Below are 23,510 nucleotides of genomic sequence, written 5' to 3'. Positions count from 1 at the left end.
ATTTATACATTTTCTAACGAATTCCAACTTTTCAGAAGGATTAGAATTTAGATTGGTCGATTGTTTTTTTAATTCCGTGTGATGTCATCATTTGTCAGTGGGCTTCCCTACTGAAAGATGAATGTAAAGAAAAGAATGCCAGCATTGCAATAGAAAAATGTAAAAAAAAAAATGGTGTAGGGTCCCCCCCAGTCCATACCAGACCCTTATCCGAGCATGCAGCCCAGTAGGTCAGGAAAGAGGGGGGAGCGAGCGCTGAACCATACCAGGCCACATGCCCTCAACATAGGGAAGTGGGGCCCCAGATCCTGCCCCCCATGTGAATAGGTATCAGTTACAGTACATATTACCCCTACCCGTTCACCAAAAAAGTGTAAAAAAATTATAGAAACACAGAGACAGTTTTTGACAAATCCTTTATTAAAAAAATAAAAACCAGTGTGGATCCGACATCAATCATGCCACCCACCAAAAGAAGAAAAAAAAAACAATCGCCAACACGGAGGCACTGGGTTGATTTACTAAAGACGAATAGACTGTGCATTTTGCAAAGTACAGTTGAACTCTGCAAATGCAGTTTCTTAGTAAATTAGGTAAAGCTTCACTTTGCAAAGATTACACAATCACAAGGAAAATAAACAAGAAAAAAAAAAATTTTTTTTTTTTGCTTGCATATAATTGGATGATGGAAGTCAGCAGAGCTTCTGCTCATTTACTAAGCTCTGGAGCAACTACTTTTGCGGAGTGCAACTGCACTTGACAAAGGCTCTTTTACTAAAGGCTCTATTTGCCTTTAGTAAATCCACCCCTGGGTACTGTTAAGTACCTGTAACAAATGTCTAATAAATCAGGCCTTTAGATAGATGTGCCAGTTAGTCTAAAGCCTCGTACACACGACCGAGTTTCTCGGCAAAAAACAGCAAGAAACTTGCTGGGAGATATTTTTTTGCCGAGGAAACCAGTCGTGTGTACATTTTCGTCAAGGAAACTGTCGAGAAACTCGACGAGCCAAAAAGAGAGCAAGTTCTCTATTTCCTTGACGGGAATGGAGAAACTTGCCTTGTCGAGTTCCTCGACAGCCTAACAAGGAACTCGACAAGGAAAACGATGTGTTTCGCCCGTCGAGTTCCTCGGTCGTGTGTACAAGGCTTCAGACAGACATCAAAAATAGATTTTTTAATCAAAGAAAATACTTTACTGTAGTTATGACATATTTATTTTATATACAGGTGCTTTTGCATTAGTATATTTACATATACTGTTCCTTTATTGTTATATTCTAGAATGTCAATGGAAATCAGCAGCCGGTAATTCTTACTGCTGTGGCTTTGCAAGATCACATACTGAAAAATCTCCAGCTGCAGCACCTCTCTTTAGTGGATCCATGTAAAGGAGTCAGCAGCATTAGAGGTTCCAGACTTGTGAATAGAAGGCAAATGAAAGCTGTTGTAGATACTGGAATCAGGAGGAAACATGCAGACAAAGTTACACCGAATAGGACAGAGGAGGAGTATGTGCTTGACCCTTCTGGACCACCGCTAACTTTAGGCAAGTCAATATTTCATGATGCAAAATGGAGAAATTTCAAATGTTTGTGATGCATAGTTTTTGGGTTATGAATGACTAGCAAAAGTGTGTGCACTGGTGCTTATGAAAATATGGGTTGTTACAGTGAGAGAGAAAATTTTCAAGCCTAATCCCCCGTACACACGATCGGATTTCCCGTCGGAAAAAAACTCCAATGGGTTTTTCCGACGGAATTGTGCTCAAACTGTCTTGCATACACATGGACACACCAAATTCTGAAAACGCGGTAACGTACAACACTACGAAGAGCCTAGAATAATGAAGTTCAATGCTTCCGAGCATGCTTCGAATTGTTTGCGAGCATGAGTGCTTTTTCTCCATCGGAATTCCATACAGACGAACGGAATTTTCGAAAAAAAGAGAACATGTTCTCTTTCTAAGGCCGCGTACACACGACCGGTTTTCTCGGCAGAATTCAGCAAGAAACTCGATGGGAGACGTATTCTGCTGAGAAAACCGGTCGTGTGTACACTTTTCGCAGAGAAACCCGTCGTTGAGCCAAAAAGAGAGCATGTTCTCTATTTCCTCGTTGGGCAATGGGAACAGTTGGCTCGACGAGTTTTTTGACAGCCGAACAAGGAACTCCACGGGGAAAACGATGTGTTTTGCCCATTGAGTTTCTCAAACGTGTGTACGCGGCCTCTGTCCGTCAGAATTTCCGACGGAAAAAGTCTGATGGGGCATACACATGGAAATATCCGATGAAAAAAATTCCGTCAGACTTTTTCCATCGTGTGTACGCGGCATAAGTGAGAGGAAAAAATGTCCCAACATCAATAGTTAGCATAAGAATATAAGATTTCAGTATCAGTGGTCAGTACAATGGAAGGAAAACGAACCCTAGATCAGTGGAAGTAAAAAATATCCCAGCATCAGTGGTCAGTGGTAGTACAAAACGCCCAAGAGTTATTAGTCATGAGGAGGGAAAATGCCTCAGATCAGTTTATCAGTGGAAAATGCCCCAATACTGGTGGTCAGTGGAAGGATAAAACATCCCAACGTTAGTGGTCAATGGAAGGAAAAAAAATACCCCATTGTCAGTAGTCATTACAAGGAAAAGTGCCCCAGCATAGATGGGGAAAAAAGTGGCCAGCATTGTTGGTCAGTGAAAGGAAAAATATTCCGGTGTCATTGTTCTGTAGAAGGGAAAAGTTCCCCAGCATTGGTGGCTAGTGGGAAAAGAAAACGATCCTGCCTTCATTAGGATTTAAACATGCTCCAGCATAGGTGGTCAGGAAGAATGGCACACCATTTGGTGTCATGGAGGGTGGGAGACCACTCCACCTGGATGGCCTGCATAGGACTTTTCCTGAAATTTTGCAAAAGTTCCGCCCAAACATCACCTGTTCGCCTGTCTGGCGAACACCTGAATTTGCCGGGTGTTCAGTAGGATGTTTGCCCGCTGAGCGCCCCACAATGCACTGCATGCTGCATAGTACATTCTAAGCCCTGATTGGGCAAATTGAAATCTGGCTTTTGATTGAGCAGGTCCTAATCATGACGGGGGGGGGGGGGGGGGGAATCATTCCACTGTGTATGTTAAAAGTAGTGAGGACCTAGCAGAGGAACCTCATGCCGCGTACAGACGGTCGTTTTTTTGTGATGAAAAAAAACAACGTTTTTGAAAACATCATTTAAAATGACCGTGGGAAAACGTTGTTTTATGTCTTCTGAAAAACGACAAAAAAAAATTCGAACATGCTCAAATTTTTTGTGTCGTTTTTCAAAACGTCGTTTTTTGTGTCAATTAAAATGATAGTGTGTGGGCAAAACGATGTTGAAAACGACGTTTTTAAACCCGCGCATGCTCAGAAGCAAGTTATGAAGTGAGCTTCAATGGAACAGAGTGCCGTCGTACGTGCTGAACGTAACCACGCTTTGCTAGAGCATTTTGAAAAACGATGGTGTGTAGGCAACGTCGTTTTTGAAAATGACGTTTCAAAAACGTCATTTTTTTTCATCAATAAAACGTCATTTTGTTTCATCACAAAAAACGACCGTCTGTACGCGGCATTACTTATCCTTGTCTTAACCCAAGTGAGGCTGTATGTGATAGGTGTCTTATTATTCAATATACTGGCAAAACCCTGTTAAAAGCAAGAAAAGCTTTACATTAACATATTAATGTCCCACCAAGAAAGATTTTCTTTGTAAAGTTTTAGTGTTTCTGGTACCATTGCTTAGACTTTGAAAAATGATGACAACTTAATTTCTTAACAAAAAGTAAATTTCAAAAGAACATCAAGCTTTGTGAATGTACCTGTCTGGGCAGAGGTTTATAGAAATCACTACAGACACGGATGTTTTCATTTATCATAAAAACTGTTCAACTGCTACTGACTGTCTGTAAATTCTTTTCTTTCTCTGTGCAGACAATCAGACAGTTTAGTTTTGTTAGCATCTCCCCATGTAATATGGTTGCTTTACTGTCTGAGACTCACACTCTCTGACTCCATGGGTGTTTGCAGGAAATACACAAATAATTGAGGTCAAAATTTGTCTCTAATGCCACGTACACACGTTTGGAATTTCCGACAAGAAAAGTTCGATGTGAGCTTTTGGTCAGAAAAATTCCGACCGTGTGTAAGCCCCATCAGACTTTTTCTGTCGGAATTTCCGACAGCAAAAATTTGAGAGATGGTTCTCAAATTTTCCGACGGGAAAAGTTCTTGTCGGCATTCTTGACGGTCTAAATTTTGTGTGACCTTGTGTATGCAACTCAAGTTTGAGACAAAATTCAGTCGGAAAAAAACCCAAGTTTTTCTTGTCGGAATTTCCGATTATGTGTACGCGGCATTAGGCTAGAGGCCCAGTAAGGGTTTAAACACCTTTACCTGCCAAGTTACCTCTTTGTAGCCGAAAGCTAAGAGACAACATCAATGAAAACATATATACAACATAATATTTTTTTCTCTGGCAAGGAATTGCAGGAAGTTAAAACTGAATTCCAGGATTTCAGTGTCTTTGTAAAAGTGAAGGCACAGTTAGGTCAAAGGAGGTGCATGACATCTCTGGGCTTATCTCTATAATTTAAATCTGACAGTCTTACTACAGTCCCAGAAAATGGCTATCACTGAATTTCTGGGAGCCTGACACTGATGCTTCAGGTCTAAACATCTTCAACATTAGAGTCAGTGCAGCTACCATGTCTGACCCTCTTCTCCTCCTGCCCAATCACAGAAGCCTTTGTATTATGTGAATATATTCTTAAAATACAAAGGCTTCTCTTAATGGACAGCAGAGGGGAGGGGCGGCCATAGCTGCTCTGTGCACCTCTCTCTTCTCTCACAGCCCCAAATGTCAGCAATAAACCTGTCAGATATAAATAGCAGAAATAAGTATGTATGTGGAGGCTGCATATAGCTGATGATTGACTGCCAGCAACAGCTGATAAGAAGCAAGGGATGGATCCAGTACAAATAGCCCAGCTTTTAAAATAGAGTGGTATATAGTTACATAGTAGGTGAGGTTGAAAAAAGACACAAGTCCATCAAGTCCAACCTATGTGTGTGATTATATGTCAGTATTACCTTGTATATTCCTGTATGTTGTGGTCCTTCAGGTGCTTATCTAATCGTTTTTTGAAACGGCCCCCTGCTGAGATCACCGCCTGTGGAAGGGAATTCCACATCATTGCCGCTCTTACAGTAAAGAACCCTCTACGTAGTTTAAGGTTAAACCTCTTTTCTTCTAACAGTCTCTGAGAGATACTGGAAACTTGCAGGTGATGGTATTTTTAGGCTGCTACCAATAATTCAATTGCCAGTTTTGGGTTGACTAGCTGTCTTTCAACCAAACTGAAGTTTGGATCTGTATTTTCCATGAGAAGAAAGCTAATTTTAATCTGTGGCCACGTGTTTTGTTAAACTCCCTTCCGCAAAAAAGTTTTATCCCTATTGTGGAGTCACTAGTATGGTATTTGTGAATCAAAATCATATCCCCTCTCAAGCGTCTCTTCTCCAGAGAGGATAAGTTCAGTGTTCACAACCTTTCCTCATAACTAACATCCTCCAGACCCTTTGTTAGCTTTTTTGCCCTTCTTTGTGCTCGCTCCATTTCATCCTTCCTGAGGACTGATGTCCAGAACTAGACAGCATACTCCAGGTGCGGCTGGACCAGAGTCTTGTACAGCGGGAGAATTATTGTTTTATCTCTGGAGTTGACCCCTATTTTTTGCATGCCAATATTCTGTATGCTTTGTTAGCAGCAGCTTGGCATTGCATGCCATTGCTGAGCCTATCATCTACCAGGACCTTCAGGTCCTTTTCCATCCTGCATTCATATTTATGTAGTGCCAGTAGGGTTTCATACACATGGGTGCATTTGTCCTTGCAGTGTAAATAAGCTGGTTATTTCTGGTGCTCAGGATGTCCTGAAGCTGTGGACAGCCGCCCATAGACATGAATGGGTGAAGACGGTTGTACTTAGCTATGCCATGCTATTTGCATAAAGTAGCACACAGGGATAATAATCCAAACACAGGTAGTGCATAGGTAGTAGCCCCAAAATTCCTGATGGCGGCCCTGATCGCCAAGTATTCATCTAATGAACAACAGCTGCAGATTTAAAAAATCCTCCTTTAACTGGTAAGTTGGCTTCTCAATAAAAAAATAAATAGGCACTTTGAAATTTTTTAGAGGAATATTCTAACATTTGATTTTATACATTAGCAGCAGTGTAGTTTCCATAAAGGGTGTTAGTTCAGTTAAATTTCTTCTTGAATGAGTTAATTCATGACGCTCTCAATGTGACTGATTGATTGCGGGTTTGATGTCTTCATCCATTGTAATGATTGACAGGACAAAAGAGTACTTATGGGAAGTGCCCTGTAGTTGTATTCTGAACACCATGTAACTGTCAGTGCATTCAGTCACTACAGGTGTCAGCGGTAAAGCATAAAAGTAATTACTTCTGCATACAAGGTTAGCCAAGACAAATAAAATTAAAATTACAGTCTAGTTATGAATTAGGCATTGTGTCAATTTTCATCCATTACTGAACACATTAAAGGGTCAGTCCACCAAAATCTTAGGCTTATGTCCCTCAGACACAGAATGTGCCGCAGTTTTGAAGCTGGTATTTCTTGACATTGGACGGTTAGGATTAGGTCCTGATACTTTTGGTGCAAGGCGAATGTCAGTCATTAGTTTAGTTGATGGTTGTTTATTATGCATTGATGTCAGTTAATCTCAGGATTAGGGGGTTATGGATTAGGTTAAGGCTGGGTTCACACCATCGCCGCATGCGGCTCCCAGTAGGGGTCCGGTGCGTCCTGGTTCACCATTTCAGGTCCGATTTTATCTCGAATTTTTGGCTATATTCGGACCTGAAACGGACCAGAAGACGCACACTCCTCGTGTGAAAATTTGCAGCAGAAATATGTTAACTGGCTCCATAGAGAGCCGGCCAAAATCTCCTTCTATTGCAAATTGGATGCAGGGAAACCGCATCCAATTCGCAATGGTGTGAACCCAGCCTTAGAATTAAAGCCTAAATGTAGCTGAAATTAAAAGAAAACCCCCCCAGAAAAATCAGCACAAGGGACATAACTTACATTGAGTAGGCTGTGTCCCTTGTCCCTAGCAGAAATCCTCCTTGGTCCATGCCTCCCTCTCCCACCCCCGCATCTGTAATCTTCCAGTGTGGCGATGGTTAATACAACTAAGGATCTCCGCTGAGCCGACGGATGACAAGCTCCTCTCTGCTCACTGAGCAGGGAGGGGCTTGTCGGGCACCGCTGTCTCCTATGGAGTGATCTGATGAAAATTGACAGCATGTCCGTTTTCATCAGATCTTACCCGATCCGATCCGCATTGACGGATGGGGACGTGGCCCCCATACGTCTGTTTTTAGCGGATCGGATTGAGTCGGATGTCAGCGGACATGTCTCCGCTGATATCCGACGATCCATAGGGATGCATGGAGCGGCCGTTCAGGTCCGCCATCAAAACTGACAGGCGGACCCAAACAGATAGTCGTGTGAATGAGGCCTAAGATGCACAGTCATTATACTGTATTATGTTACGTTATTACATTATTATGGTGAAATAAAAGAGTAACAATTAAGTTCATAGCAACCAATCAGAAATCAGCATCTAGCACCTGGCAGAAAAGGTGAGACGGGGTCTGCATGCCCATAATCTGGACGGGGAACAAACTCAGAAGACAGAGCACATTATTATGCTAATAGAAACGTTACACATGGACAGTAGACAATATACCTTGTGATATATTAAATATTAAAGACTGAGGTACAACAAACGCCCATTAAATTATTTCTTCCAAATCTCATCCTGTTTGTGTGTAGCCCAGAGACTCGGCATTGTAGAAGCTCCAGCAAAACCATTAACTGATGATGAATGGAAGAAAGCAAAGCAGAGATCTGTGGAGCAAGGTGACTCTTTACAACCCTGTTCCATATGTAAAGAAGAGTTTGAACTGCATCCACAGGTAAAGTCCAGAATTCAGAACCTCCGCTATTTTACTTTTTCATCTATTTTACCCTCGATTTTCACTTTACCATTTTATCATAATGTTGTTTCCTTTACAGGTGCTGCTTTCCTGCTCCCATGTATTTCACAGGGTAAGAGGAATATTATAATTGTAATGGTGCATTAATACCGCAGTCCTGGATCACTGGGAACTTTATTTTAGCCAGTTCATTTTAAATAGATTTTGTTTTCCAAAGGCTTTTTCTTTCTTTTTTAAGTTATGAGAGAGAGAAGTAGAGCCCCTGGCAAGTTTTTACCTCTGTATGTGTGCCCACTGGGGAGGGTTACCCACCCATTTGTGTTGGTGACCTTTGTCAGAAAGAAAGTATTGGGAAATCCTCCGAATGGGAAACCTGTTCCTGTGACAACCCTCTAATGGTGGCCATACACGCTTTGATAAATGATCAATTTATTTTCTGATCAATCTCCTCTATGAGCAATACTAACTTCCTGCCATGGGGACTGGGCACTTTTTCCTGCTCGTTATCTTTCTGGGCATTGGTCCTTTTACCACCTCCTGAATTCTCCTGCTTTTGGAGCCTATGAGAGAGGACCCGGCTGTTGGAAGTGATGCCTCCACCAATAGGAGGTGAGCATATCAAAGACAGGCAGTGATGTGGACACCCATAGATAGACCCTAGGAAGTAAGCAGAAGAGGAGAGAAGGATCACCATGTGACCAGGGCTTTGATTAAGTAAAATTTTCATTTTCTTACCGGTTCATAGTGGATAGTTGGGGGGTGTTGCTAATATCCTGGAGTTTGGCTTTAAGTAGATATAAACAAATAAAGCACATACATATCTCTGACCATATAATTGATCTCTAATCTTCAAAAAGAGTTTTTGTATTTTATGCCTGATACCTTTAAAGTGGATGTAAACCCGATTTTTTTATGTCACAATGTAGAGTATAAGATTTCCTATCATCTGTGCCCAGTCTTGCCACACAGAGTTAATCCAGCTATGAGCAATCCTCTTTTATTGTTCAGTGAAATAAAACAGACTTACAGAGAAAAACCTTAGTCCGTTCCGCCCCCTTGCTGTGAGTGACAGGTTATTTACATATCTCATGCACTAGTCTGGAGACAGGCACTATTTTTTAATTCCCACCCCCACTCCTTTTCTGAAGTCATGTGGTTACTTTTCTGAATTTTGACTGGATGTCAGTGATCATAGCAGAATTCAGTGTAAGAAATACCTAAAAAAAATGCATGTTGACAAGGGGAATGTAGAGGTAGGCGGAGAGTCTACTGACATCACAACTCCACCCACGAGCTCCAGACAACAGATCCACCCACAGAATCTGCACTTTTTCAGTTCTTATAACAGACACTGGGGAAACATTTGACAGGTAAGGATACATGCAGGAGGCATCTATATCCTTATAGATAACCACTATGGCAGTAGTTTAGAAATAATGAGAGTGGGTTTACATCCACTTTAACCATTTGTTGCATAGGATTGCCTACTCTCAAAAGCTGGCCATACATATTGGAGGTGATTGATGTGGATTTGCTCACCATTATATAATGCAAGGGTCTAAACAGTCTATTACAATTCTATGCAATCGGGAAGGCTGTTGTACTGAATAGAAGTTAGTAAATCTGAATGAGCTTACACAATCAGACTTCTAACATGTGTGTCTGGTATATTGCATGTATGTGTTTCTTTGCAGGTATGTTTGGAAGCCTATGAGAGGTTTGCTGGCAGGAAGATGTGTCCAATGTGCAGAAAGAATCACTATCAGACAAGAGTGATACATGATGGAGCTCGACTATTCAGAGTGAAATGTGCTACCAGGTAATGTAATGTGGCAATGTGATCTGTGTAAAACACCTTCAAATTGATAACATTATCCTCTATCTGATTACTTGTAAGACACAATAAGGGTGAATTCACACATACTGTGGTGACAGGCATTTTACTGCATTGTAAAACGCTTGTCACCACAAGGATACACTTCAAATAAAGTTTGTACACTTCAAATAAAGTTTACACAAAACAAAAATTTAACAAAAAGAGAGTTGTGTGATGCGCCACACTGCCCCCTACCATCTGACAGCGAAGAGCTGCTGGAGTGGTGAATTCGCTCTGGCAGGTTTCCGTTGTGTGAATTTTCCCTTAAAGATAGCGTTCTTTTATTCAACAATTAGCACCAATGGGTTGGGTTCAGTTCCCAATAGGCACGCTGTCTGCATAGATTCCTTATGTTCCTAAACTGGGGCTTGTATGTGATAGGAATGTTTGCTTGTAAGCTCTTTTAGGGCCAGGGATTAATGTGGACAGATTTTACAAAGCGCTCTTTCACAGATGAAATTGATTAAGGCAGAATGAATAAAGCTGTCCAAAGATAGATAAAAATGTGGCCGGTTCAGCAGAGACCAGCTGAATTCCGATGCATCTACGGCCGTCCCCAGTTCCAGAGAAGTCGGTCTAACGATCAAATTTTCTCGAACCAGTTTGTTGGAAAACTTTTCTTCGATTAACGCTTGTGTACATGGAGGAATCTGTTAATTTTTTTCCTGTTTATGGCCAGCCTGAGAAAGCAGCTTGACTAATCCCCCCCCCCATCCCTTTGATTAATGTTGATTAGGATTGCAATAGGCACATAAAAGCTGCCCCATTTTGGATTGTCTGTATTGACTTGGCTTTACCCCATTAAGCCTCGTACACACGACCGAGTTTCTCGGCAAAAACCAGCAAGAAGCTTGCTGGGTTTTTTTTTTTTTTGCCGAGGAAACCGGTCGTATGTACACTTTTCACGAGGAAGCCATCGAGGATTTTGTCGGGCCAAAAAGAAAGCAGGTCTTCTTTTTCCTCGACGGGAATGGGAAAATTTGGCTCGCCGAGATCCTCGGCGGCTTCACAAGGAACTCGACGAGCAAAACGATGTGTTTCGCCTGTCGAGTTCCTCGGACGTGTGTACGAGGCTTAAGACACCAACAACGGCATCCTCCCTTGTGAATATTACCTCCAAAATGATGTCAGTCTTTTATCGATTGTCTTCTTTCTGCCAGTAATACCATTCTAATCTACAGTATCTCACAAAAGTAAGTACACCCCTCACATTTTTGTGAATATTTTATTATATCTTTTCATGTGACAACACTGGAGAAATTACACTTTGCTACAATGTAAAGTAGTGAGTGTACAGCTTGTATAACAGTGTAAATTTGCTGTCCCCTCAAAATAACTCAAGACGCAGCTATTAATGTCTAAACCGCTGGCAACAAAAGTGAGTATACCCCTAAGTGAAAATGGCCCAATTGGCCATTTTCACTCCCTGGTGTCATGTGACTTATTAGTGTTATAAGGTCTCATGTGTGAATGGGGAGTAGGTGTATTACATTTTGGTGTTATCGCTCTCACTCTCTCATACTGGTCACTGGAAGTTCAACGTGGAACTCTCTGAGGATCTTAAAAAAAGAATTGTTGCTCTACATAAAGATGGCCTAGGCTATAAGAAGATTGCCAAGACCCTGCAACTGAGCTGCAGCACAGTGGCCAAGACCACACAGCCATTTTACAGGACAGTTTCTGTTATACCTGAAGGGTTTCACATGTACTGGCACTTTAAGGCTGGCTCCACCCAGCAGTGATGACAAGGGTCAAGGGGTATAGTAGCCATCTTAGAGAGACCACATGTAGGAAGCAGACAGATATGTAATGTCCTGAGATGCATGTTCCAGTGTACAGCATGTACTGAATAAACATCCATTGTTCCAGCCCAGAGTCTTGTCTCCCTCACAACTCAGAGGATATAACAGTGGCGACGAGGATGGGATTTACAAAGTGTCTATCAGTCTGAGAGAGAGACAAAGACATTGTGGATTGTCACCTGGATAAAAGCAATCACAGATCCCAGCAGGAAAATGTCATTAATCGGGACATTAAGTGAGTTTGATGGAGAACAGACATCCTGGACTTCCTGGGTTGAGAGGCTGGAACAGTATTTCAGTGCAAATGACATCCCAGACAACAGGCAAGTAGCAGTGTTTCTGACAGTGGTTGGGGCCAAGACATATGACACTCTTAGAGATCTGCTTTCCCCTGTAAAACCTGCAGCTAAGACATTGGCAGAGCTGCTGACACTGCTAGAGGATCACTTCCAGCCTAAACCATTAGAGATTGCAGAAAGATTTCGCTTCTATCAGAGGCAGCAACAGACAGGTGAAGAGATTAAAGTTTATGTGCTCGCCCTTCGCAGACTAGCCTCGACCTGTTCTTTTGGGGACTACCTACCTACTGCACTGAGAGATAAGTTTGTCATGGGACTGAATTGTGAGTCAACACAAAAGAGACTGTTAACAGAGAAAGACCTTACCCTTACAAAGGCAATTGAGATAGCTTCAGTGATGGAAATGGCTGTGAAAGATACAGAGGAATTGAACCCCCAGAGCAGAAGGGAAGAGGTGAAGCAGGAAGTTTTCAGAACAGCAGTCAAACCAACTGCTGCAAACTGGAAATACAGACCCCCACCAAGCCGGGAGTCAGCTTGCTACCGTTGTGGGAATACAGACCATGATTACAAAGTCTGCCGGTTTAAGGATCAGACCTGTCATAATTGCGGTAGGACCGGCCATCTGAAACGAGTTTGCCGTAGCAAGAAGGTGCGAGATAAACAACCTCTGAACCCCAAGACTAAGACATATATGGTGGGAAGATATACATCATCATCTGAGTCAGAGGATGAGGCTGTGCTCCACAGGTTAGACATACATCATATGCATTCAGCACCCTCCGCAATGACTATAGATGTAACCGTTGAGGGAAAGAATCTCAGGATGGATGTAGACACAGGAGCAGCAGTTTCAGTTATCACCCAGAAACAATGGAGACAACTTCAGACCCGAAAAACTGTCCGCCCAACACCAATCAAACTGCAGACATACTCAAAGCAGATACTCCACCCACTGGGTTACGCAAAAGTAAAAGTATTGTACAAGGGTCAGACAAAGAGACTGCCATTATATATCCTAGAAAATGGGGGACCCCCTCTATTCGGGAGAGACTGGATTGCTCACTTTGGTATGCCAGACATCGCCATAAGTCCCTGTAACACCGTTACCATTCCATTAGGAGATAATGAGGGATGGGTGGTGTCCCTGAAGCAGCGGTTCCCAAAGATTTTTGATGACCAGTTGGGAAAAATAAAGCATGACTGTGTGAGACTCAAGCTGAAACCCAACGCTCAGCCTAAGTTCTTCAAAGCTCGGACAGTACCTTTTGCACTCCGAGCAGGTGTGGAAGCAGAACTAAGTCGGCTGGAGGAACAAGGTGTCATCTCAAAGGTAGAGCACAGCGAGTGGGCATCACCAGTTGTACCGGTAAAGAAATCGAATGGGGACTTGCGCATTTGTGGCGATTTCCGCATGGCACTGAACTCTCAACTGGAAATAGACCAGTATCCCCTACCCAGAGTAGATGACATTTTTGCCTCTCTTGCAGGAGGTCAAAAGTTCACCAAGCTTGATCTCAAACAAGCATATTTACAGTTTGAGGTCCATCCTTCTTCCCGCAAGTTTCTGACCATCAACACCCACAAGGGACTGTATCAATATAATCGGATGGTGTTTGGGGTAGCCTCTGCCCCAGCCATTTGGCAACGAAAAATGGACGAGATTTTGGCGGACATTCCTTTCACTCAGTGCCTGCTAGATGACATGCTCATTACAGGTCGGACCGACCAGGAACACAAGCAGAATGTGGAGCTTGTGTTGACGAGACTCCAAGAACAGGGTCTGAAAGTGAACTTAGCAAAATGCCAATTCATGGTGCCTAAATTGGAGTTTTGTGGCCACCTTGTGGATGCAGAAGGTATACACACCACGGAAGCCAAGGTTGATGCTTTAGTCAAAGCTCCAGCCCCAACCAACGTCCAGCAGCTGCGATCATACCTTGGCTTGCTGAACTATTACCACAAATTCCTGCCAGATCTGGCACACACCTTGTTTCCGTTGAACAAGCTTTTGGAGAAACACTCCAGATGGGACTGGTCGGCTGCATGCCAACGTGCTTTTGAAGTTTCTAAGCGGAAGCTGTTGGCGTCACGCATGCTCGTGCACTATGACCTCCAGAAGCCTCTCACCTTGGCTTGTGATGCCTCACCCTATGGTCTGGGGGCGGTACTATCTCACATCTTACCAGATGGGTCAGAAAAACCAGTGGCATTTGCCTCCAGGTCTTTGACAAAAGCAGAAAGCAATTACTCACGCATTGACAAAGAGGCTCTTGCGCTGATATGGGCAATTAAGAAGTTTCATCTTTACCTGTATGGTAGGGAATTCACCATACTGACGGACCATAAACCACTCCTTCAGATCTTTAGCCCTGACAAAGGCATCTCCCAGACTACTGCGGCCCGCCTCCAACGCTATGCCCTATTCTTGGGGGCATACAGCTACAAAATTCAGTATCGTGGTCATGATGCCAATGCTAATGCGGACGATATGTCCCGACTGACAGGGAGGTCCATGGACTCTTCTCCACCGGTCAAGAGTTGTCGTTACACCAGCCTGTCCTTCTTGTCTTCTGGGGAGATAGCAGCCCATACAACCAAGGATACCTTTCTGAAAACCATACTCTCCTGGGTACGTTCCGGTTGGCCTGCAACTGTCACACAGGAGTATGAACCTTATTTCCGTAGGCGTATGGAATTAACTGTGGCTGGCAACTGTGTTTTATGGGGAGACCGAGTGATCATTCCACAGACCCTCCGGAGACACATTCTGGACTTGCTACATACTGGTCATCCCGGGAGCACACGTATGAAACAAAAGGCCAGAGGCTATGTGTGGTGGCCAAACCTAGACTCAGATATCACAACATATGTGAATGCTTGTGCTGGATGTGCACAAACGGCAAGAGACCCTCCTCGAGGGTGCGTCCAGCCCTGGACTTGGCCCACTGTTCCTTGGTTTCGCCTACACTTGGACTTTGCTGGCCCGATCAGAGGACACACCTTCTTGATCATAGTGGACGCCCATTCAAAGTGGCCTGAGGTCATTCCTGTTACTCAGCCAACGACTAAGGCAACGGTTTCCATACTGTTACATCTCGCTGCTACGTTTGGATACCCCAGAGAAATCGTCACAGACAACGGTGCACAATTCACCAGTCAGGAGTTTCAGCATTTCCTGACTGCCCACAACATCAAGCACAAGTTGACCGCACCTTACCACCCGGCTACAAATGGTCAAGCAGAGCGGTTTGTGCAGACTTTTAAACGCTACTTCAAAGCTACAGTGGCTGCAAGTAAACAACAGTCCCTGTCACCCCAGCAGCTGGACTCCTTCCTTTCTGCTTACAGAAACACACCACATGCAACCACTGGGAAAACTCCAGCAGAACTCCTTCTGGGGCGGCAGCCATGGACTGTTTTGGATATGCTCCGCCCTCAAACAGTCCAGGAACATGTACTACAGTCCCAAGACAAAATGGTCAAACACAACGAGCTCCCCCGATTCACAGCCCAACAAAAGGTATGGGCCCGATCTTATGGGGCTTCCAACACCCGTTGGCTTCCTGCTGTCATTGCAGAGACTTTGGGACCCAAGATGTACAAGGTCCGCCTGGAAGATGGTTCCATTTGCAGACGTCATGCGGACCAACTGCGTCCTCGTTCTCAACTGCCCGAATCCCTGATGCCAGCTGAACCACCAGTGTCTCAAGGATCTGCTCCCAGCGAATCAGGATGCACAGAGACTGATGATTGGGGGGACTCTGAACTTTTGAACTCGTCTCCAACAGAGCCCTCCAGCTCTGGTCCGGAGGTCTGTTTACCCTCTGAGCTGGGGGATCCCTTCTTGGCCCCGCCGGTACCCATTCCGGCCAGCCCAGTATCCTCCGGTCCCGAATCGCTGGATGCCCGGCCTCAACGACACTGTCGCCCTCCTGACCGGTTTCAGTTGCAAGAGCGGTTACGAGACTTTCGACGGGGCCGACGGAAGTGATCAGATGACATATTAACCCCGCAACTGTTCCTGGAAGCTTGAAGTCCCATAATTCTCCTGTGTTTGGAGGACTGTTATTGGACAGCTATCAGTTAATGTTTTGTGCCTGTTATTGTTTTGTTGTGTTTTTTTTTTTTTTTTTTTTTTAGGGATGGATGGAAGGTGTTATACCTGAAGGGTTTCACATGTACTGGCACTTTAAGGCTGGCTCCACCCAGCAGTGATGACAAGGGTCAAGGGGTATAGTAGCCATCTTAGAGAGACCACATGTAGGAAGCAGACAGATATGTAATGTCCTGAGATGCATGTTCCAGTGTACAGCATGTACTGAATAAACATCCATTGTTCCAGCCCAGAGTCTTGTCTCCCTCACAACTCAGAGGATATAACAGTTTCCACTCAGAACAAGGCCTCGCCATGGTCGACCAAAGGAGTTGAGTGCATGTGCTTAGCGTCATATCCAGAGGTTGTCTTTGGAAAATAGACGTATGAGTGATGCCAGCATTGCTGCAGAGGTTAAAGGGGTGGGGGGGGGGGGGGGGTCAGCCTGTCAGTGCTCAGACCATACACCGCACATTGCATCAAATTGGTCTGCATGGCTGTCTTCCCAGAAGGAAGCCTCTTCTACAGATGATGCACAAGAAAGCCTGCAAACAGTTTGCTGAAGACAGGCAGACTAAGAATATGGATTACTGGAACCATGTCTTGTGGTCTGATGAGACCAAGATAAACGTATTTGGTTCAGATGGTGTCAAGCGTGTGTGGCGGCAACCAGGTGAGGAGTACAAAGACAAGTGTGTCTTGCCTACAGTCAAGCATGGTGGTGGGAGTGTCATGGTCTGGGGCTGCATGAGTGCTGCCGGCACTGGGGAGCTACAGTTCATTGAGGGAACCATGAATGCCAACATGCTGGCAGCACTCCTACGTTTATTTCCCAAAGACAAACTCTGGATTTTTTTAATGGTTGAACTAGATGGACTTGTGTCTTTTTTCAACCTGACTAACTATGTAACTACCGTATTTATCTGCCTATAGCGCGCACCGGCGTATAGCGCTCACCCCTAATGTAGAAGGCAAATTCCTGGAAAAATTGAATTACTGACAGTTTTGGTGTCTTGTCCGGCGTCCATCGGCGGCCTTCTCCGGTCCGGCGTCCGTCTGTGGCCCTGGTGGTGTCCTCCCTGCTTCTCCCGCGCTGTTGTTGAGCCGATCCCGGCTTCCCATGCTGTGTTTGAACGCCGCCGCCAACATATACCGAGCGCAGTACACTCGGCCACACTCGGCTCCTCTCGCATAAAGGCTAGGAGGCGGCACAGGGCGTGACCGCGAGCGGAGCCGAGCCTGGCTGAGTGTACCCGAGTGTACTGCGCTTGGTATATGTCGGTGGCCGGTTCAAACACAGCGCGGGAAGCGGGTATCGGCGTATATCGCGCACCCACGTCTTTCCCCTGATTTTAAGGGGAAAAAGGTGCGCAGTATACGCCGATAAATACGGTATGTACTGTGACATACTGAAGCAGAGCATGACCACCCTCTTCGGAAACTGGGCCGCAGGGCAGTATTCCAACATGATAATGACCCAAACACACTTTCAAGATTACCACTGCCTTGCTAAAGAAACTGAGGGTAAAGGTAATGGAGTGGCCAAGCATGTCTCCAGACCTAAACCCTATTGAGCATCTGTGGGACATCTTCAAACGCAAGATGGAAGAGTGCAAGGTCTCTAACATCCACCAGCTCTGTGATGTCGTCATGGAGGAGTGGAAGAGGACACCTGTGAAGCTCTGGTGAACTCCATGCCCAAGAGGGTTAAGGCAGTGCTGGAAAATAATGGTGGCCAGTGGCCACACAAAATATTGACACTTTGGGCCCAATGTGGACATTTTTACGCATACTAACTTTTGTTGCCAGTGGTTTATACATTAATGGCTGTGTGTTGAGTTATTTTGGGGGACAGCAAATTTACACTGTTATACAAGCTGTACACTCACTACTTTACATTGTAGCAAAGTGTAATTTCTACATGAAAAGATATAATAAAAAAATGACAAAAATGTGAGGGGTGTACTGTGAGTTACTGTATATGTCGATCTTTCTATCTGGCGTGACATAATTACACAAGATTTCTATTCTGTATTGTCACTATCATTCCATTACTCAGGATTCAAGCATGCTGGAGAGGATACATAGTAAGAAAATGGTACAAAAAGTTACGCCAAACAACGCCTCCTAAAGACCCTGAATTGCGGAAGAGGTTCTTTGAAAAAAAGGTATCTATTCGTTTTCCTTGGGGAAAGAGTGATATTAACATTATTTTGTATCGTACGCCATCTAGCTTTGGAGATTTCCAGAAAGACGGTGGAATCTTTTATAACACTGTGAACTTTTGCTCATCTTGTTTCATTTCATTTATTATGGATTGCACTTAAAAGCAGTAAATCAGTGGGAAATCGTAGGTCATCCCCATTTACTCATAAAACGTCAGTCACACTAATAACTTTATGATGTTCTAAGGGAGAGAGTGAGTAGGTGAAAATGTTCAGATATAACCACAAGGCATTTAGTTGTGTGTTGTTATTGTACATTGTGGAATGTTGATGTAACTTATATTATATGACATAAATTGTTTCTCAGCGGGCTTATAAAAGGTGTTTCCCATTTTTAAGAGTCAGTCGACCCGAACAGATATTTTAGTTTGTTGCAGATAATAGTTACAGTGCCGGATTTTATTCATGTTCTACACAAGTTTTTTATTATTATGCTATCCTTTATGACTACCTATTTTTGAGGCTGTACAGCCCTCAACATATCAAATAAAATCAAGTGTATGCTTAAAGCAGATCTACTGTATCTGAGCACTAGAAACTGAGAACACTATTTAATACATTATTATTATTATTATTATACAGGATTTATATAGCGCCAACAGTTTGCGCAGCGCTTTACATCAGGGAAGACAGTACAGTCACAATACAAATCAATACAGGAGGGATCAGAGGGCCCTGCTCGTTAGAGCTTACAATCTAGAAGGGAGGGTCAAGTGGAACAAAGGGTAGTAGCTCTGGGAGATGATCAGATGGACTCGAATGAAAATACAGTTGTTAGGTGTGGAAAGGGTAAAATATTAAAAAAGTTATTAATCAGATTTATATGGCAGAAATAGAAAGTGCGTATAAGAATGTCTATATTAACCAGAGATGAGGTGCACGGTGGGTTGGGGTTACCAGACATCAAAGCATACTATATGGCCATTCACATGACACGGGTGGTTGAATGGGTTAGAGAAAATAAAGAAAAACGGTGGGTTGAATTGGAAAGTAGTTTAAACCAAGCAAGGTTAGGGAAGGAGATTTGGGTTCCGACACAATTTAGACAGTTAAAAGAGCACCTATATACGATCACACGGACATCTATGTCTATATGGGAGAGGGTACACAAAAACGAAAATTGGGGATACAATTCCCCACTAATACCACTATATGACACAAATTATTTTGCACCGGGGAAAGTAAGTTTGTCTGGGAGTTGGATTAAAAAAACTGATATAAAATTAGGGGATATAATGAAAAACGGAAAAATTTGTACTTATCAGGAACTTGGGGAACACAAAGAAAAGTTTGAGTTGAACTGGCTGAGATATCTACAACTGAAACATTTTGTGGACTCCCTTCCTCATCCGATCAGGCTAGAGGGAAATTTGCTCCCACTAGAGCGTCTGTGCTTAGCTCCGAACGGAAGAGGTGGGATCTCACAGATTTATAAAATACTGTTGGGACTAAAAAATAAGGGGCTACCTTCGTATATTAAAAAATGGGATATCTCGAGTTGGCAACAGGAGATATGGATAAAGATTTTGGGAAAATTTTGAAGATGGTGCATATCACATCAACTAACTGTGGGATGAGAGAAATGAATTTTAAATGCATATCATGATGGTATATCACCCCGGATATTGCACATCGATTTCAAGGGGAGACTTCCAGATTCTGCTGGAGGGGTTGTATGGAACCTGGAACCATGTCACACCTCTGGTGGACGTGCCCCAAAATCAAAAGATACTGGCATATAGTGGTATCAGTGATTAAGGAAATTACAGGAATTAAAATAGCAGTCAACCCGTGGGTGTGTCTGTTCCATGGGACAAACATGTCTAGTAAACAATATATGAGATCCTTGCTACCCCATATCCTGAATGCAGCAAAGAGCCTGATCCCTAAACGATGGAAAGATCCCGAGACCCCAACTATGAAGAATTATCTTGCTAAAATAAATGACATTTATTATATTGAACAGTTTAAGTTTATGGGGGAGGAAGGTGAAGAGACATTTAAACGGAAATGGCAGAGCTGGGTCAATTATAAGTTATCTCAGAGTTATCTAGCGCAGATGATATAGGGTAGGAAGCGCATTTTCGTAAAAGCGGATATGTAAAGTGACTGAGGTTCGGAGAGAAAGGGGTGGGTTTGGGTATGGGGGTGGGGGGTCAGCGGACTCGGGCACTTTGGTTTTATTACCATGTAAATTTTTTTTGCACTTTTTGTACTTTGCCATCCTGAGGCCATATAAGATTAATATGTCAATAGACATAACAACAAAGCAAAAAAAAAAAAAAAAAGTAACTTCCTACCATGATGCGAACCAGGATGGAGACAGCGTATGAACGCAAATTGATTATGTCTCCGGTCAGTGTTCTCTGAGTGGGAAAAAAAAAAAGAAAAAAAAAAAAAAGGTGTGGAAAGGGTAGGCATCTCTGAAGAGGAGGGTTTTCAATGATCCTCTAAAAGCTAATAGAGAAGGAGATAGGCGGATAGATTGGGGTAAGGAGTTCCATAGGCTTGGAGAGGCTCTGGAAAAGTCCTGGAGACTAGCATGGGAGCAGGTGATGAGAGAGCTAGAGAGTAGGAGGTCTTGAGAAGAACGATTAGGTTGGTATTTAGAGACTAGGTCAGTGATGTAGCTGGGGGCAGAATTGTGGATGGCTTTGTAGGTAATTGTTAGTAGTTTTGAATTTAATTCGTTGGGTGAGCGGAAGCCATTTTTTATATTTAAAGTAAACTCATACATCCATTCATGTCTCCATGCTTTATTTTGTTGAGAAACCACTTTGAGATTCACTCTCTAGCATTTTTAGCCATGACCATCTTGAGTAAGGGCAGATAATTCATGTAGCATTTACTTCCTGGAATCCATCTGCCCTTAGCTCAGGCATGCAGGCAGGAGAGCATGCTTAGCCAAGAAAAACCCTTCTCCAGATGAAAGGAAAAACTGCCCATGAAGACTCCTGGGATGTATGACATAGGCCAGAAACTTGGAAGCAACTGAATAAATGTATTAAAAAAGGTTTAAAATAATTAAATATAATATACCTTCCTATTTATATACTAATGCTAGCAGCATAAGAACTAAAAGTAGTTCATGTTTATTGAGAAAGTTTGGTTTTGCTTTAACGTGTATTTTAGGGAAAATAAAAAATAAAAAGAGAAAACATATGTAGTACATCTCAGCAATACAAGCACATTTCCCTAAGCTTTAAATTTGATCTGTTCTGTCAGAAAAGCAATCAGATCTTAATTCCTTTTGTGGGCTGACCACACACAGCATATTATAGACTGAGCGGTGTCAGCCTTGACAAAATTTTCTATGGCTAAAGCCGACCATAGATAGAACTAATTTCTTTCCTGCAACAGCGGGTTGCAGGTAAGAAATTAGCTTGATTCCCCTATTAACCCAGTGTTGACCGAAGAAGGAGAGTGGGAAGCGACGGGGGGGGGGGGGAGCTGTACCCACCAGGAGAGCTCAGCGATTATTGCTAACAGCTATACCAGCCGCTAGCGAGAACTGCATATAAAATCTGTCAAGCTGGTTGTTACCAAGTTGATAGATCGATCAACTTGGGTACATTCAGCCTGCCCATACATGGTTTAAATCTCAGCCCGTTCCTGCTGAACCGACAGATTTGAATCATCTATGGCCAGCCTAAACTACTCATACCCTTCCACTGTCCCCATCTTTACAAAACATTGTAGACACAATTTTTTCTGTAAACCAAGATAACAACTAGGAGGGCGTATTAGATTTCTTGATATAACCCAGGATGGGTGCACAAAACGCAGGACAGCTCTGAATTTCTGACACGATCAAAAGTTTTTATTTTTTTTTATTGTACTTATCAAACAGATATAACAAAATCCTTTAAATCATGTATTTACCATACCAAACGGAAGCAAATAAAATAAGTTCATTGTTGGGGTTTACATACATTTTACTATGGTTAAATGTTTATTTAAACATTTTCTCTAAAGATTTTTGTAAAAAAAAAAATCCATCTACCAGATAGATTTTTGCTGCCGTTGTTAATATGGCTTTCCTCAGCACAGTTAACTTTTTATACAGGTGAAACTCGAAAAATTTGAATATCGTGCAAAAGTTCATTTATTTCACTAGTGCAACTTAAAAGGTAAAACTAATATATGGGATAGACTCATTACATGCAAAGCAAGATAGTTCAAGACGTGATTTGTCATAATTGTGATGATTTTGGCTTACAGCTCATGAAAACCCCAAATCCACAATCTCTGAAAATTAGAATATTACATGCAATCAATAAAACAAGGATTGAAAATAGAACAATATCGGACCTATGAAAAGTAGAAGCATGCATATGTACTCAGTACTTGGTTTGGGCCCCTTTTGCAGCAATTACTGCCTCAATGTGGCGTGGCATGGAAGCTATCAGTCTGTGGCACTGCTGAGGTGTTATGGAAGACCAGCAGGGCTCAAGTCCTGCGGGAACGCGTGGGAACGGAGTCCCTGCACTTTTTTCACAGCAGGAACTCAGTTCCCTTTGCAGGACTAGAGCAGCCGAGCCGCCCGAGCCAATCCTTCACTAAGCGGCGATGCCCAGCTCGAGTCACTGTCAGGGGCAGGTGAACCTTGGTAATGCTTTTATGTTACTGGCCGCTTCCTGTATATGGATTCATCGGGTAGTGTGCGGGTATTCCGTCACTTCCTCGATGCCGCAATGTCTCCTGGGAGCTTTTGTCATTGTTCCCAGGAGACATTGCGGAGGTCTGCTGCGAGTTATCGCGGGATTTAGAAAGAATTTGCTTCTTTCTAAATCCCACGATAACCTGCGGCAGACCTCCGCAATGAAGAAAAAACAAAAACATGCGGTTTAGTAATTATGCATATGAGCGTATCATTTTTTTTTGGTGGGGGAGTGGATCGTGGGTGGGAGTTCCCACACTTTTTTCCCCAGGACTTGACCCCTGAAGACCAGGATACTTCAATAGCGGCCTTCAGCTCTTCTGCATTGTTCGGTCTCATGTCTCATCTTTCTCTTGGCAATGCCCCATAGATTCTCTATGGAGTTCAGGTCAGGTGAGTTTTCTGGCCAATCAAGCACAGTAATCCCAAGGTCATTGAATGAGGTTTTGGTGCTTTTGGCAGTGTGGGGAGGTGCCAAGTCCTGCTGGAAAATG

The 23,510-nt window shown here is 43.2% G+C and overlaps 1 protein-coding gene across 1 annotated transcript in view; it reads left to right on the top strand.

Annotated features, from left to right (window-relative positions):
* The window catches only part of RNF32 (ring finger protein 32), a 64,350-nt gene that overhangs the window by 9,000 nt on the left and 31,840 nt on the right, over positions 1-23,510 (top strand). Inside the window, exons 3-7 of the mRNA XM_040352706.1 lie at positions 1,284-1,548; positions 7,895-8,037; positions 8,138-8,170; positions 9,753-9,877; positions 18,191-18,299. Coding sequence (XP_040208640.1) covers positions 1,284-1,548; positions 7,895-8,037; positions 8,138-8,170; positions 9,753-9,877; positions 18,191-18,299 — 675 coding nt within the window. The remainder of the gene's footprint in view (positions 1-1,283; positions 1,549-7,894; positions 8,038-8,137; positions 8,171-9,752; positions 9,878-18,190; positions 18,300-23,510) is intronic.

This window comes from Rana temporaria, chromosome 5, assembly GCF_905171775.1.
Source record: "Rana temporaria chromosome 5, aRanTem1.1, whole genome shotgun sequence".
NCBI lineage: Eukaryota > Metazoa > Chordata > Amphibia > Anura > Ranidae > Rana > Rana temporaria.
This window is presented reverse-complemented; position numbering and strand designations above follow the sequence as displayed.